Genomic DNA, 16,887 nt, shown 5'->3' with positions numbered 1-16,887 from the left:
TGATGGGAAGCCGCCAAGGTCAGTGGCAAACCACAAGAGTGCAGAGCAAGAGAGGTCCAGTTAAATGAGATAGGGAGAGAGAAATGCTGTTGACCAGAGCTGATTTATCAGCGTTCGAAGAAAATGAGACAACATCTGACTTCCTAATGCTGGACTTCAAATGCAGAGAGATGTGAAGAGAAATTAGTATTCTGCTGAAACAGCTCCATATATTGATGGAAAACTACATGCAGTATAGATGTTGCAGTATAGACAGCACTTCAAAGATGTTGGATTAATAATTCTAAAAGCAAATATAATTGCATGTTACATGCTACAACATGATTTCTGCAGTTATCCCTATTAAACGGTCATTTGAAATGCTCTTTATAGGTGCATCAAAGACAGGGAGGAGGTAAAATTATGGACATTTTCTTTAATGCTTGACTCCAGGATAATCTTTTAAAGTCGACTTTTGTTCTCTGATGTATTTTAGTAACACATGGCTGAAGTTGTCTTTTCAACTTTTGAAACCCTTCCAGAAATAAAGTGTTATGGCAAACGTCTGGTGAAGATTGTTGCAAATTTGCCATCAATTAAGGCCAAGTTCACCGGAAAATAAACCGTTTTTACTAGAGAACAAACTGGACCTCAGAATTGCATTGAAAACCAACGCATTGAACTATTTAAAGTGAAATTGGATGTTTGGGTAACATGGTGCAGTCAACATTAAGTAAATGAAATACAGAAGGTATCAATTCTCTTTTCATATAGCTTTTGTAGAATAAAATGCATCCTAGATGCACTCAAAGGACAGGGAGACAGCATATGAGCAAACAAAAATATTAAAAAACAATTGAAAATGAATATTCTAAGTTTAAAAACAACACTATAATATGGTTACTTTAGTCTCTGGATGAAAAAATATGTTGTGATATGAAAAAATATGAAAAAACCCAGCTTTGCTATGAAACGGCTGTTCACCAGCTACTGCGTATGTCAGACGTTTTTGACCAGGAATGGTAAGTAAAGCTATTGGTGCACAAAATGGAAATCAACATATTGTAAACGTAATTTCGAGTCAATAATTGCAACTTTAAACGACTACATAACTAAAGTAAAAATTACTGAAATGTACTTTAAATAATGAAAATTTTCTCATCACCTTCAGATAGTTACAAGCCGTATCACTTTCGTTCTACTGAGAAACAGAAACGGAAACATTTTGTGAATTGTTTTCCATGCATTTACAATAAATCAGAGAAAAAAGTGCTGTTCGACAAATGATTTTCACATGAAAGCTGTCATATGGCTTGAGAATACTTTTTTGACTTGAGGCACAAGTTGTCTGAATTATTATCAAATATTTTTTAGCAATTTATTGTGCTTTTTTGAAGCATGAAAGCTTCAGTCACCATTCATCTTAACTGCATGGAAAAGAACGACCAGTCCATTATTCATAAGTTTTTCCTTTTGTGTTCTGTAGAAAGTAATTCATTTGGAATGACGTAAGGTAAGTAATGACTGAACTGTCAGTTTTGGGTTAGTGCTGGTACTTTGAAATTGTAACGTCAATTGTCAATCCCTCAGTGTCCGATTAAAGTCTGGAAATCTGTGTGACGTGACCGGCCCACCACAGCTGTTTGCTGTTTAGATTTATTAAGAGAAAAAGGGGGAAAGGAAACGGATGCCAGGAAAGTGAGAGAGAAAGTGCCCGATGGCCACATACAGGAATTGTTTTCTTCTTCTGTTAAAGGCATTCAAAGGTCAAAGTCACCAGAGTCACCCTGCATTACAAAAAATGAATAATCCAGAACGTTCCAGAGGTCCTTCACGCATCCTCATACCACTGCATGTGACATTTAAAACGGAATGGCAGTGTTATATCTGGCCTGGAAATGTGGGACCAATAAATGTTGTGCGAGAGAAAAGAGAGGGAGTTTGTGTGTGCATGAAAGAGAGTTGGTAATAGACGTGGTGTATTGTCTCCGTGCAGATTGGCTTAAATGTGCTCATTTTCCCCATTTGGCAGCTCCATAGGGAGGGGCGGAGTGCACTAACGAACCTCTGACAGCTGGAGGCCCTAATTAACGATCCCCTCTGAAAACAAACAGCCACAGGCTCCGCCAAACACACACCCAGGCTTGGTTTGCTCCCGCACCCCGGCCTGAGCCAAATCCCAACGCATACAAGCCATACATGCAGTTAGGATCCAAGTCATTTTTGGTACATGGAAGAACATTAGCAGTAAAAAAATTAAATTTGACTCATCCTCATGTTATACCAAAACATTGTTATCGTTAATTAAAAACTATTTTCTAAATATAAAGTTGAAATAAAATTAAATATTAGTTAAATGAAAAACGTGTTGGCTGAATAATCATTTCTATTTCTGTTTTTCTATTCGGAATAAAGCGTTTCTTAAACTTAGTATTAAAATGACTAAAACTGAAACAAAAATAGAAATTTTCTGAAACTTCAAAGAAAGTTAAATCAATCCAAAATCACAATCGCAATCCAATTTTTTTTTTTTAAATATCTTCTTTTGTAAGTCATACAGGTTTGAATGGAAGCCACGGAATAAAACAATTAATATATAATTGCGACTTTTTACCTCGCAATACTGACTTTTTTCTCACAATTGCGATAGGAAACTGTTTTAGACCAGCTTTCAAGGCACAATAGCAATCTTGGCAATGAACAGCATAAGTCTCTCGTTCTCAGTCTAGTAGATGTGATGCTCTTTACTTTATAGTTGACTTTCAGAGCAGAACATGACCTTCTCTGATGCCATTGTACGTTTGCGAAGGGCATGAATACCAGCACACCTCACATCAAGGTTACGGAGTTAATTGAACAATTACGGTGGACAGGACCTCCATTATGTGTGTGGAGATAGTGAGGATGCTGAGCGAGATCCCGCACGCGATTAGATGAAGCATGATAGGCTAAAGACCATCAATCACTATGTGTGTGTGGTACAGTTGCTAATGCTAATTGCACTCTTTCACTTGTAAACGTGTTTTGTTTGTCCATGTGTGCTTCTGATCTCTTATATGTGGCAAATTTTGAGCAAATGATGCATCACATACAATTTATCAGCTTCATTTAGGTATCAACTTTGTCTCAAAAATGTTTCTTAAGAACAATAAATAAATGTGGAACACGCTCGGGTCAGATTGGAGAGAAATGCTTGAGTCTGAGTTTGGTATCTTGCGAATCTGAACACATTTTCAGACCTTTTTGTGATCTTATCTGAAACACTACACTGTAATAAATTATTTTTTAAAGGTGGTGAATAAAACATTGGAAAATGTTTTCAAGAAAATACTATTTTAATCTTTTTACTTAAACATTTCACGTTTAATTTGATGTTACTTTCCCTTTCTTTGTAATTACTAGTGATAATTGTTTGTTCACCAATTGTTTTTCATTGTGGGGTTCAATCTGAAACAATTTTCACTAGTAAATTTCACAAATAATTACAAAAAGCAAGGAACACATTGGAATTCTAAAGTAGAAATACTGAAAAAACTTTGAAAATATTTTTTTACAGTATACACCTATTTTTTCAGTGTAGAAGAGACATATCGATTGGGAAGCGGGAGACAAAAAAGTCTTGCAAAAGTCTCCATTTGCTCTCCATTATATCTCATTTAAACAATTTAGACATTGAAGAGATGTCATGTGATTTTTCTTTCCTATGGGCAACAGTACATGGTCAGAGTGATGTATGGTGGCTATTAGCACATTAAAGCACATCTCATACAGTCTCGCCAGCTCATGACTAAGCTTTTGTGAGTCATGATGATGTTGCTAGTGCCTGTCATGGGATCACCTGAAATTAACGGGGCTTTATACAAGTTCGTGTCATGTCATCGACCCATATGATGAATCCGCTGATGTTGTGCTAGTTGTGTGAGTTTGTTTACCGTGCCAGGTCAGGTCAGAGGGTAAGTGTAGGGCTGTGGCATGTAGCCAGTATGACTGTGTTGTGATTTACTCAGAGCTGGCCAGCGGGCATCTCACGCCTGTGGGTATAGCATCATGCTGCTGGAGGGCAAGCTGGCCCTTTAAATGTCATAGAGATGGGGCCAGGACAAGCACTGCGGCCAAACAGCCCTGGAAACTCATGGAATTGTGTGTGTGTGTGTGTGTGTGTTTGTGTGTTAATAGGGTTTTGCTGTATGGCCACAAGCCGTTGGATTTAAAGAGAGAAAGTTGTTGTTGCTCTGTATTTTGGAACATTAATAACATTGTATATCCAACTTTACCCGAGTACCGATCACTGACGTTAAGCGGTATGTACTAAAGCATATCTCAACTACTTGATTGCTTGTATTTTTGTAAAAATGTCAATTATATTATCAACAAGCTGCTAAAATGCAACTATAAGGCATATATAAAAGAAATGGCTCTCTTGTGACTGTACTCAAATATTTGGTGTTCCAAATAAACCATCGCAAATGCACAAATCTCAGTGGCTGTTTGAAAACACTTCCTTTATTCTCCATGACAAGTTGGGGGTCAGAAACGGAAAGTTCCGCAGAGCTTTGTTTACCGAAGAAACCGGGGAATATTGATTAAGCACCACCTACTGCCAGAGTAAATTTGAAAAAAGAGAGTAAATTTGCATTTGGAATCAGCACGTTTTCACTTTTTTTTTTACGCATTGGTATGTAAAGACAAATCACATGCATAAATCTGACCAAATTTTCATTAAGAACACACATGCCTGTGTGAAGAGGTCTTCAGTCTTGAGTAACTGACAATATTGTGTTTAAAATGTAAGTTAATTAATAATAAAATCGTCTGAAGCTTGACACTCTTGCATGAGATATTGCGTAATTATGTAATGTACTAAATGTCAGTGCAGTATAGGCCTATACTCTAATGTATATATTTATTATAATAATAGTAAACTGAGTTTTTTCAAACATTAATCACCCAGATTACTGTGCTAAAAAACAGTCAGAACACATTAGTATTGTCATATCTTCACACTGAAACAAATCATGTCATCTCGTTAGCATCATTGTAGTTTATTTCAATACTTATTTGACTGTTCTTTTGTCTTTCAGCTCTTCTGTTGGTGGTCTCGGACTGACATAGCCTCGGCCAATCACAGCCTGAGTTAGAGGTGGCGGCCCATAGGGGGCGTGATGGCGGCCATGCCGTTCGTCAGCGAGGGGAAGTGTGTGAGTGTGGAGTGGGATTTCTTACAGGGCCTACTCGCCAAACCACCCACCTTACCCTGGTGAGGATAAACAAACACTCACACTCACACACCTTGATGAAGAATTTTCCTGAACACACAGCTAACAAATCAATTTTTCTTTCAAGCTTTTACTTTTGCCTTGGCTCAATGTAAGCCTTTGGTTTGGATCCATTAGCATGAGATTAACTAAATTTTAGTAGAATTATTAATGTCCGCTCAGCTGTGGAGGATATAAAACTAAACAGAATCAATGGCTCTGTATTGATTGAACCCTCCAGGGTCGTCTTACTACAACGATGAGATGTTCTAGCTTGGAGAATTTTTACTTGCAACAATACTGTTTATACACCAAGAAATCTCACAGGGCCAAAACACTGATTGACTGATTTAACGTGACACATACAGTATAGTGATTTTCTGAAGACCTGGGGCTTATACCATGAAGCCGGTTTAGGTAGCTAGCCCGATATGTTTCAGTTTAGTTTGCGCCAACCCTGGGTTTTAGGCACTATGAAAGTGGTTTGGCTTTCAAACTGAACTTGGACCAATCAGCTGTGAGTAAAGTGACACATGTCTGATGCGATAAAGTCACTCCACCTGTTTCCACTCCAAATTAAAGATCACTACACAGCAAATGATTTTTAGCAAAATAGTCCGGCTTTTAGTAATGCTTATTTAGTATAATAATTTTGCAGATTATTTATGGAATTATTGTACCCTTAATTGATTACACATGTACAATTTTAGTTTTAAATTATTATTACGCACAGTTTAATTGAATAAATATATAAAGGTAATATAAATACGCTTTAGAATCAATAGATAAAGCTATAAAATGACTACATGTGAGCTTAAATGTTAAATTTTCTCTACCTTTATCAAATGTATAAACTAACTTTACAACTTTTACTTGCACTGATATAGAAAGACTTTTTCTTTTAGTTGTCCTTTCATAGACACTTATTTTCTTCTTTCTGTGTAAATTTGTTTAAATTCTTTATATTTTTCAATCTCGTGATATTCTGTAGTGAATCGCGCTGCTTCTCTTGCGAGAAATGAATTTCAGTTTCACTCTTTCTCAGCATGTGATTGGTTGTTCGCTACTGATGTCACAGCTGAACTCAGGATCAAAGCCTGAGTTGACAGAGAAAGTTGATGATCAGCATCATGGTACCAACAAAGCCTGGTTGGATTGGTTAGTTTTTGTCAACTCAAAACTACCATCATGGTAATTATAATTAAAGCTGCATTTAGCGGGGTTTAAGCATTTAAGGCATTTAAGCACATAAGCATTAAACATATTAAGTTTTTTTTTAGCAAGCATTTAACCACTGACATTATAGGTGCGCCAACTAGTGGCCAATTTCTTTCAAAATTCTTACAGACCTCTAGGGCCATGAATCGAACATGCCCATCGAGTTTCGTTCCGATCGGCCTTCGTTAACCTTGTCTAAAAGGTTCTCAAATTTCATTGGTCGATGGCGGACATGTTTTTTGAGAAACGACAATGTCCTCATAGACATACATGCCACCTTGGACCAAGACACTGCATACCAATTTTCAAGTCAATCGGGCTAACGGTCAGGTGGTCATAGCCCTTTTTAAGTTTTTTTTTATGTTACAGCGCCACCTAGTGGCCAATGACTTCAAATTGAGCTCTTACATATGTGTCCCGAGTAACTAATCCTGTAACCCTGAGTTTGTTCAACTACCATCATGGTTCAGGCTCCAGGAGTTCAAACTCAAGCTTTAAACTTTTCCAATCCTTGAGCTCTTATTTTCGATAGAATACTGCTGAATAGCTGTAAACTTCTGCCCACAAAAATGTTGTAAATTATGCAAATATGTAAATAAAGTGAACCTAGAGCACGTTGTGTTCCCAAATGCACATGCAGAGATGGACTTCGCTGCATTTACTGTGCCGGGAAGCTCTCAGACGATGAATAAACCAGGTCACGTTTATTTGCATGCCGTCCTTCGCTTTGAAACACGCAGTGCATCAGACTATACAGTTATTTAATTAAATCACAGCCTTTGATTTGATAATCACACGAAGCTCTTCGTGCAGCCCCATTATTTCAATTTTACATTGGATATCATTTTTATTCGTTTTTATCAACTCTCAAACCCTCTGCCGTTCCCTCGCACACACATATAGGTCATAAACTAACTATTGTTAAAAAGCTGAATCAAATACATTTGCTGATTTACACACTCCTTCCCTTAAAACACAACACAGTCCTGTCTAAACAAATAAATGAGTGCTTTATCATTTTGAGGAACTGACTCTTTTGTGTGTGCTTTTTGGCAGTTCCCTTTTATTCAGTGGGTCCCCCTCTTCACACACACACACATTTTTCCACACCATCCCTCGCTACCGTGCTGATGCTGCCCTGCATCTGCAGGATGAATGAGAATCAATGTCACAGACACAGAAAGAGAGCAAGCGAGGCGCGTTCGGCTCAGTCTGTCAGTGCAGTCACAAATTGTAGAGTCGCCGTGACAACATAATTCCTCCACTCAGGCCCCATTGAGAGCGAGTCGATATCCAATCAGAGCGACAGCTACCTGGGCCTGCCTCCGCGACAGCCCCTCCCTCCATTGATCCCTCAATCAAGACTGGGGCTCACCACCCAGGAGGGAGCCTGGGAAAGAGACGCAGCGATTGGATTTGGGCTGGACGCTGGTGCATGACTTCTGATGTAAGATCAGGCCTCCTACCGGCTACAGTGAACCAGATCATAGGTCAGTCATCACACTCTGAGGCGCTTAGAAAAAGTGTGGAGTGCAGCTGATGGAATCAGAAAAGATCCAGAGTGACACCTTGTTGCTTATCGTCGATCTCGAGTGAGGTTTCTGCTGGAAATGACATAACACGACCTTAATTAAGTTGGCGTGAAATGCAAATCTATTTTCTAAATGCATGTTAGTAATCAAAAAGATGTTGTAACCAGTAAAACAACAGACTTCTTATTGGTGACATATGCTGGACTTCTCCAATCATTTAGTCCTCTTAAACTCCACCCCTTTCTTACACTCGAACGCAAGCTCGCATTCAGATCCGCCTTCATCCAATCAACCGTTGTCTTTTGGTGAGGATTGTAGATACTAAATCTTTGTTGAAATTATATTTTACATCAATATACATTATTGTTATTATTGTATGTTAATATTTTCTTCTTTCTTAGTCTCCACTTTTGTCTATTCTTGTGTAAGACTGCCCTTGTGTAGGCTACCTTCTTTCCATTATGTTACAGTATGTGCACACCATGGACGTTTCTAGACATAACAAGGACGAGGCCTTGGACACACTTATACACTCCAAAAACATTTGAATATCAAAACTCTCTTACTTATTATTATGTTTCTAATATGCCATATATGAGTACTTTGAGTACTCTGATTGGATGGACTGGACCTTGTGAAGGATTTTGCTTGATCTTGTCTATAAATATGACCCTCTCTTCTTTAATGAACTTGAGAATGTTATGGTATTACACTGGCTCTGTGTCTGCTTGATAATTCTCCTGAGATATCTTGCTCTGCTGCCACACATCACAGAGGTTGAGGCGCCTTCAACTGATGACTAATAGCTTTCAAGGCTTTAGATAGTCTTCCTAAAAACTAATCTAACATTGTGAAAAAATATTTATCACTATATATTGCATTTATAAAATCTGAGTTTCTTATTTCTGGTTAACGTCGCACCCTTGATGTTATGCGCAATAAAACATCAATGGATACTGTAGTCGAACAACACTAACTTGCCTTCACCACCCTTTACATTATCATTGCGTATTCACTGTCTTCTTTCTCCTTCTCTTCCTCTCTGTCCTGTCTTATTTTTCACTAGCTTGCAGAATTTGAGGAAGGAGAAGTCTCGCAATGCAGCTCGTTCTCGGCGGGGTAAAGAGAACTTTGAGTTCTTCGAGCTGGCGAAGATGCTTCCCCTCCCCGGGGCGATTACCAGCCAGCTGGACAAGGCCTCCATCATCCGCCTCACCATCAGTTACCTGCACATGAGACACTTTGCCAGCCAGGGAGACCCACCCTGGAGCCCTCTAATGGAGGGAGAGAACAGCTGCAACAAGGGTAAGCGTGATCATTACACCTAGAGAATGGGAATGTTTAGACTGGATACTTAATATGCCAAAGAAATTAGTATGGACGAACAGGTTCGGGTTTTTCAATCCTTTTACCAGAATTTGGGACATATATAGGTTGAAATATATTTGACAACTTTTTTAATAATTAATCATTTTAAAAATCATTAATATGATAATATATAAAGAAAAAACAGTAACATGGTTATACATTTAGCCCAAATTAATCTCAGTATTGGCAGTATTGTTTTTTTGTAGTTAAACTTGTATGATAAAAAGTATTATGCTAACTTATATTTCACATAAATTACACCAAATGTTGCAATATTGGCAATTTTTCAATATTGCTTCATAAACAAAAAATGTAACATTTTTAATTATAAAACACCTGTTTATGAAGCGATATTGAAAATAATGACCACAAATATTTTTCTTTAATTTATGTGAAACATAATCTCGTCAATTTATAATTTTAATCATGCAAGTTATTTTAAAATTATTTATTATTTCTAATTAATATTTTTTGTAATTCATATATTTAATAATTATATATTTTTATCATCAGTATTGGCAACTAGTTTAGGAAAAGTTGTTTGTTTGTGCTTGTTAAACTTGTATGACACATTATTTTTTTTAAATTAGGCCTACATTTCACATAAAAATACTTTTGTTTTGCTTGGTAAACAGGTGTTTTCCTTTTTATAATATTTGAAACCGCAGGACTGATTGTCTCAAGACACCCCAGCTACACAAAAAAGATAAGCGATGAGAAATTGTGAGATCCTCACTACATCTCACATATTTTGAGGCCGGATTTATATGAGACTTTCATCGACGGCATCAACCCTGACGGCGATTTGTATTTGATGTGCTATTAACAGAGGAGATGACTTTGAGTGAACCACAACAAAACTCAATTCGAACATTACGGTGGCAGCCTGTCGATGAATACAAATGTGTTATTAATTTAAATTATGAATTTAAATGGAATAGGCTATTATTGTCTTATAGGTCGCCCGTGTACGCCGCTTGGGACACTCACGTCGAAAATTGCCGGAGAAGCAGAGAGAGCGCTTACACATGCACACACAGAACGACACACACACAGAAAAGTAATTGAGATTGCGCCACAAGAGTAATCACTCGCAGTCATGCGGAGTTAAACACGGCTCATCTGAAATAATGCGTTTGCTAGTTCACTGCCAACTTATTGCAGCATACAGACCGTATACGGATTGCAGGAGCAAAATCCACTGTCAAAGGCGTCATCGGAATACATATTCCTTTCTCACGTCTCTTTTCTGAGGGAGGCTCGCTCTGTCATTTGAGTTTTATTTGAGAGCAGGGTCATTTGGCTTCTCAAATACGCTCAGTCATTCATTACGTCCTCTGATAGGTTCATCTCAATTGTGAAGTGAACAATAGATCTAACAGCCAATTAGCCGCTGCCTGTGTGGAAGCCGGCGGGGATGAACAAAAGAGCCAGAGCCAGAGCTGAAGCTTGTTAACAAGTGGCCAGACCAAGGAAGTCTGTTTCTGAGAGATGGTCCTTTTGTAGCCCGCCTGCGAGCCTCATTATACCTGCCGCATCAAAGCGATTCGGTCCTGTTAAAATACCTGGGCGAATGTCTCTCTTTCTGCTTGCTGTTTTTGTCTGTCGGTCTCTATTTCAGTTTCAAAGCCTAGTGAGAAGCTTTGCTGTCTGCTGTCTACTGTGACTTACTAGGAGCGTTTAACAGTCTATCTTTTAAAAATGAAGTAAACTACCACCAAAATGTTGTTAATTACACTATTTAAGGGAGATTTAGATTTTTTAATGTATATTACACATTATATATTAATAGCAGGGTTATCTGATAACAGATGAATTTAATATTAAAATATCAAAACTAGCAAACGGACTAATTAATATTAATGAGTACACTCCTGTTCAAAGGTCAGTACGATTTTATGTATTTATTTGGAAGAAATTAGTACTTTTATTCAGCAAGGACGTATTAAATAGATCAAAAGTGACAGAAAAGACATTTGTAATGTTACATAATATGTATATTTCAAATAAATGTTGTTCTTTGAACTTTGTTCATCAAAGAATCTTGAAGTATAAAAAGCAGTAAAACTGTATTCAACATTGATTATGATCAGAAATGTTTCTTGAGCAGCAGATCTGCATATTAGAATGATTTCTGAAGGATCGTGTGACACTGAAGACTGGAGTAATAATGCTGAAAATTCAGCTTTGATCATAGGAGTACATTACATAAAGTGTATTTAAAATTTTTTGCCATCTCATAAATAAATTACATTTATAAATGTAGATAAAAGTTTTACCATAACAGGAATACATTACATTTTAAAATATATTTTAATAGAAAACAGTTATTTTAAATGGTAATAATATTTCACAATATTACCATTTTTACTGAATTTTTGATCAAATAAATGCAGAAGAGACTTCTTTAAAAAACATAAAAAAAATCTTACAGACCCGAAAATGTTATAAGTATAGTAATGAACAGAATTATTTTTTATATAAATATTTTGCTACAAAAAAAAAAAAAAAAGATGCAGAAGGAACTGAATTGTTTGTGTTCCAAACCAGCATCAATTCCATGTTGGTCCGGGCTGGTTTATACTGGTTAGTGCTGTTTAGCTGGTGATAAACTAGTCAGCTGGTCCTCCTGCACTCCCACTTCCCATGCTGGTGACCAGCAACCAGCATCCCTTGCTGGTCCCAGCATGCAAAACATACCTTATGCTGGATTTTTCTAAAAATGTAGCATCATTTCACACCAGCACTGTGTTCAATATAGACAGCAACTCATGTGACACACGAATAGAGCTCAATCCTCACGAGAAATGCACAGTGAGTTCACAAGAGGTTTGTGTGCTGTCTTAAAGTGCTGTCTAGATAGGCAGCTCAGAAGATTTTGGAACAGAGCTAATGTCCCTCACACACCCACTCAATAAAATGGATAGTATAACAGGATAGAAAGAAAAAACACACAAAGGGTGGAAGAAATTATCTGTGTGATTTGTAATTACAGAAATTAACTATATAACGAGGAGAGCGTAATTACAAGGGTTGTCTAATTGCTATTATTACTGAGGGGAAACAACTAGGCTACAATTAGGTGTGTGGATGTGAGTGTATTTGTGTTTGTGTAGTAGATAAACATACCTATGAGGAAGTGAACAGGGCCAGACTATGATATAGGTGTGTGTGTTAGTGTGTAGACTCAAATGCCATCTGAGAGTTGATGAATATAGACAGCTATGAGAAACCAAAGGATATGATACAGACAAGAGTCTCACTTCATGATCGTCACACTTGAGAATATCTACTGCAACAGATTGCTGAAGGCAAACCGTCCCTTTTATCATACATTAACCCACACAATCAGGAAACAAACTTCTGTTTTAAAATAAATAAATGTCTTTAGAAACTACATGCCGTACTTTCAGCTGTAGTATAGTATATAAGGTTATTTGTGAATACCCACCACACATATACAGTATAGTATTAATAAAAAACTGTACAGGATGGTTTACTGTACAGGGCAGGGTTACTATAGTTAACTAAAACTAATAAAAATTATAAAAATAAAAATAAAATAATAAATATTTGAAAAAAATAGAAACGTTACTTTGGCAACTAACTGAAGTAAAACAAGTTAAAGTACTAAAACTACTATAAAAAATAAATTAAATAAAAATAAAAAAACAGAAATGAATAAAAATGACAAAAGCACATTAACTTAAATTAAAATAATTAAATAAATATCTTAATGTTAGTGAGAAGAAGAAAATTAAAAAGTTTTAGAAATCAATCTGCTTATACAATGGACACGTTATGATCATCTTTGCTCGCTTTTTTGACAGTATCTTGAGTAAAACGGCTCTATATTTAGCGAAGCACATTCAAAAGACCTGAACCGTAAGCGATGCAACCCATTTTACAGAATATGGAAGTTTGTTGCACACATATAACCCCCATTGATATGGCCAGTCAAGCCAAAGAAGGCAGGCCTTACTGTTCACATAAACAGCGCAAATTCAAGTGCAGCGGTTTTAACGGTGAAAGATGCGTTGAAGGATTATATGTTTGTTTCGGAGCATTTTATTTAGTAAACAAGCCACAGTGTAACGGAGGTTTCACAAAGAAACGTTTGTTGACAGATGAAGCAGTCAGCTCTATTGGATCTGACAGCAGCTCCATCAAAAACCATAGTAAATGATTTCATAATGCTTAGTCTGCAAATGGCGGTTTTATATGGATAATGTTTTCAAAACACTTACTCACATGCAATAGCGAGTGGGTGTTAAAACTGTTTCCTATGCATTGATGTTAGCCAATCATAACAGTGGCCTTTTACTGACAAACCTTAAACTGATCATTTCAGACAAGAGGGCATCTGTTTTATTTTTAAATTCTTTTATTAGCGTTATAAGTGAAAAGTGAACCTCAAGGTACATATTCAGATAAAATGAAAAATACATGTCATGACCCCTTTGAAAAATATTTATTATTTGCCAATAGTTCAAATTAATTACTCGATAAATTCTAGTTATTTTACTGTTCACTTTCTTTCTCCCTTAAATCCCTTAATTCCTTTAATCATTTAATTCCTTTAGACATGCTTACAGCTTAGAGTTTTTTAAATAAGCCACAATAATAATAAACTTAATGGACGTAGCCATTTGCACTAAAAAGAAAGACAATATTGTAAATTAAAAATAGCAAAATGCTATTTTAGCACATTCAGCTCCTGATTAACATGAATTGCGAGTGATAAGTGGGTACGGCACAGGTTTTCACACTGAAATAGCGGCAGATGTTCAGTGAATGTGTCCTGGTGACGCCGTTTGCTGGAATGAGCTGAGCCGGTACGGCCATGATGCGTATCTAAAACTGCTGCGCTGGAATGTGAGTCTGGGTCGGGCTCCTCTCAGGGCGGACGCTGACGGCGGGTGCGAGTGGCGTGAAGTGGGGGAGGGGAAGCTGTGCGCGCTGGTGGGGGGGTTCGGGGGGGGGGGGGACGGGTGGTATGGCTTTTGTCTGCTTCCCACGTTTCAAAACCAGGACTGAAAAATGAATAGACAGAGGAAAATCAATTGCATGACCTTCACACAGGGCGAGAGTGAAAGAGGGAGGAAGAGAGAGGGAAAAAGACGGGGAGAGCAAGACGAGGAGTAATGGAGGGACGATGAGGGACCAGAGGAAAAGTAAAATGGCTGTGACACAAAAAAAGTGATATTTTATCTCTCTTTATGAGCATGTGCGTATGCATGTGTTGTGTGTGTGTGTGTGTGTATGTGCGTGTGAGTGTGTAGTTGTACAGGCTCTGCAGGGGAATGACAGTCTTTATGGATAATGGGGTGATTAAACCTTTTATGTCTGACCGTCAGACCTATGGCCCTTAAAAGGATACATGCACATATATTATCCCGCAGTGCATGCGGATCAGCAGATCAAGTACAAAACGAGCGGCTCCAGTTCCAAACTATTTTTGCACAGTTTGTTATTAGTTAGTGGCATTTGCTAAGTCAAGCATGACTATTACTGTTGCTCACTTTTAGGGTCAACCTTAAGTATGAAACTCTGGTGCATAACTCATGCATAACCATTTGTTCTGCAGACCTGAATGATATCTCGCATCATGCAGCTTCTTGAAGGCAGAACATTTTGGTGCATCCCTAATGCCTGCTACAGACTGTGCGATTTCGGCAATCATATAAGATCATTACTAATCACACTGTTTGACATGGATCTAATAACTTGGGTACGACATGTATGTAGACTGTACGATGATGACACCTATTGAATCATTAGTGTAGAGGAATAAAACATCATCAGCATTAGCCACTGTAGTGGTAAACAAATAGAGCAAGATGAATCACACTGTGGCAATTGTGGTTTTTTATGTGCGCTGAAAGATGTCTGGGACAGCCCAAAACCTTATAATGTGTCCCGGTCATAAGTGGGGGATAACATTGGAATATGTGTAGGTGAAAGACTGATATACAATGCCAAAGACTTGATACTACTGCCTGAAACAAAGGAAGATATGGACCATCTGCTGAGGAAAGTCCAAGATCATGCCAACTGATAACATTGATAAATTTGAGCTTGATGGAGAAGAAATCCAGATTGTTTCGAGTATGAACCTTTTAGGTGCCCTTGTTACCACTGATTTACTCGAAGATTGACTCATACGAAAGATGGTGCTGGAGAACAATCCTGGGTGAGCCTTGGACAGCGAGACGGACCAACAAGTCAGTCATAGAGGAATATCAAACCAGAAATGCCACTCAAAGTACAAACGATGAAACGTGTCTGTCGTACTTTGGTCACACATTTCGAAGGGAAAGATCACTGGAAAAGGATATTATGATTTGAAAGAGTGAGGGTTCAAGGTGCAGAGGAAAACAGCAAAAGGCCCCGTTTACAGCTGGTATTAAGAGGCGTTTTGGTCGATTGGATCACAAGTGGACGAGGGAAACATTCTCGTTTACACTGTTTCTTTTGTCCACTTTCAACCACTTCTCTGCTGATTTTTTCAAGGGGGGCATCTATGGGTGGGTAAATGTATGGACTTTTTCAGATCTTTCGATCTAATTGACGGAATAACCTTGACGCGACCAGAGACGACGGAAAACACACGTAGAACATCAGCTTTGGTTTCTGCTCTGACAGCCGCGAGACCAGCCGAACACAGTGAGTGTGTGTTATAAATGAGGAATGGTGAGAGAACATTGTGCTTGATACATTTTTAGTCTTCAAACCGATCTTGGGTCTTCAGTTGACAAAGTTTAAATCTGTCCCATAATGTTTAAGTATTAGGTCAGCAGACAGAGAGTAGGCGTTTTTTTGTGGCTGTTTGAACGCATTCGACTACAAGAACGCTTACATTACGAAAGCAATCCGGTCGAATGCGTTTTCAACTACCTCTGGAAGTGGGCGAAAGTGGACAAGCTCAAAACGTTTTAGACCTCGTTTACACCTGTATTTAGCGTCTTCCACTTGTGATCCGATCGCCCAAAATGCATCTTAATACCAGGTGTAAACCGAGTCAAAGAGGGGGATCGATACGATTACAACAATTATAGGACGGACGCTGGAGGATTTCGTCAGACTAGCACAAAACCCAATCCTTTTTAATTATTTAGATTATTAAGTCACCAAGACTTGAATACGAGCTGATGAGGCATAACCACAATATTTTAAATACAATTTAATTAGGTTTAATCTTTAAATAAGATCATTAAAATAAACTTAATTCATATAAAATTATTATATTACACATATTTGTTTTTCAATTAAAATGATCATGTCAGTCACACCAGCAAAGATAGGATTGTGGTCTTGCTGTCCATTAAAAATGTCTAAACATTGTTAAACAAGATTCATTTACTTAAAATGTTCTTGTTTAAAATTAAATTAAATTGAAATAATTAAATATAGTTTTAAATACATTTAGGGAGGTTTATTGTTAAAAGAAGAAAGAATCTTTTGACATTTGCATGTTTTTTTAAATATATTCTTTGTTGTATTATTTTTCACAATTTTGCTTCTCGTGTACACGT

The 16,887-nt window shown here is 37.5% G+C and overlaps 1 protein-coding gene across 4 annotated transcripts in view; it reads left to right on the top strand.

Annotated features, from left to right (window-relative positions):
- npas1 (neuronal PAS domain protein 1) overlaps positions 1-16,887 on the top strand; it is an 83,325-nt gene that overhangs the window by 37,646 nt on the left and 28,792 nt on the right. For all 4 annotated transcript variants that reach the window (XM_077207014.1, XM_077207013.1, XM_077207011.1 and 1 more), the window contains 2 exons: positions 5,061-5,236; positions 9,051-9,289. In XM_077207014.1, coding sequence (XP_077063129.1) covers positions 5,142-5,236; positions 9,051-9,289 — 334 coding nt within the window. In that variant the 5' untranslated portion in view covers positions 5,061-5,141. The remainder of the gene's footprint in view (positions 1-5,060; positions 5,237-9,050; positions 9,290-16,887) is intronic.

Source organism: Siphateles boraxobius, unplaced genomic scaffold (genome assembly GCF_051911475.1).
Source record: "Siphateles boraxobius isolate OS27281-9 unplaced genomic scaffold, OSU_SipBor_1 6, whole genome shotgun sequence".
Lineage (NCBI taxonomy): Eukaryota > Metazoa > Chordata > Actinopteri > Cypriniformes > Leuciscidae > Siphateles > Siphateles boraxobius.
Note: the sequence above shows the minus strand (reverse complement) of the source record. Positions and strands in the feature narration are given on the sequence as shown.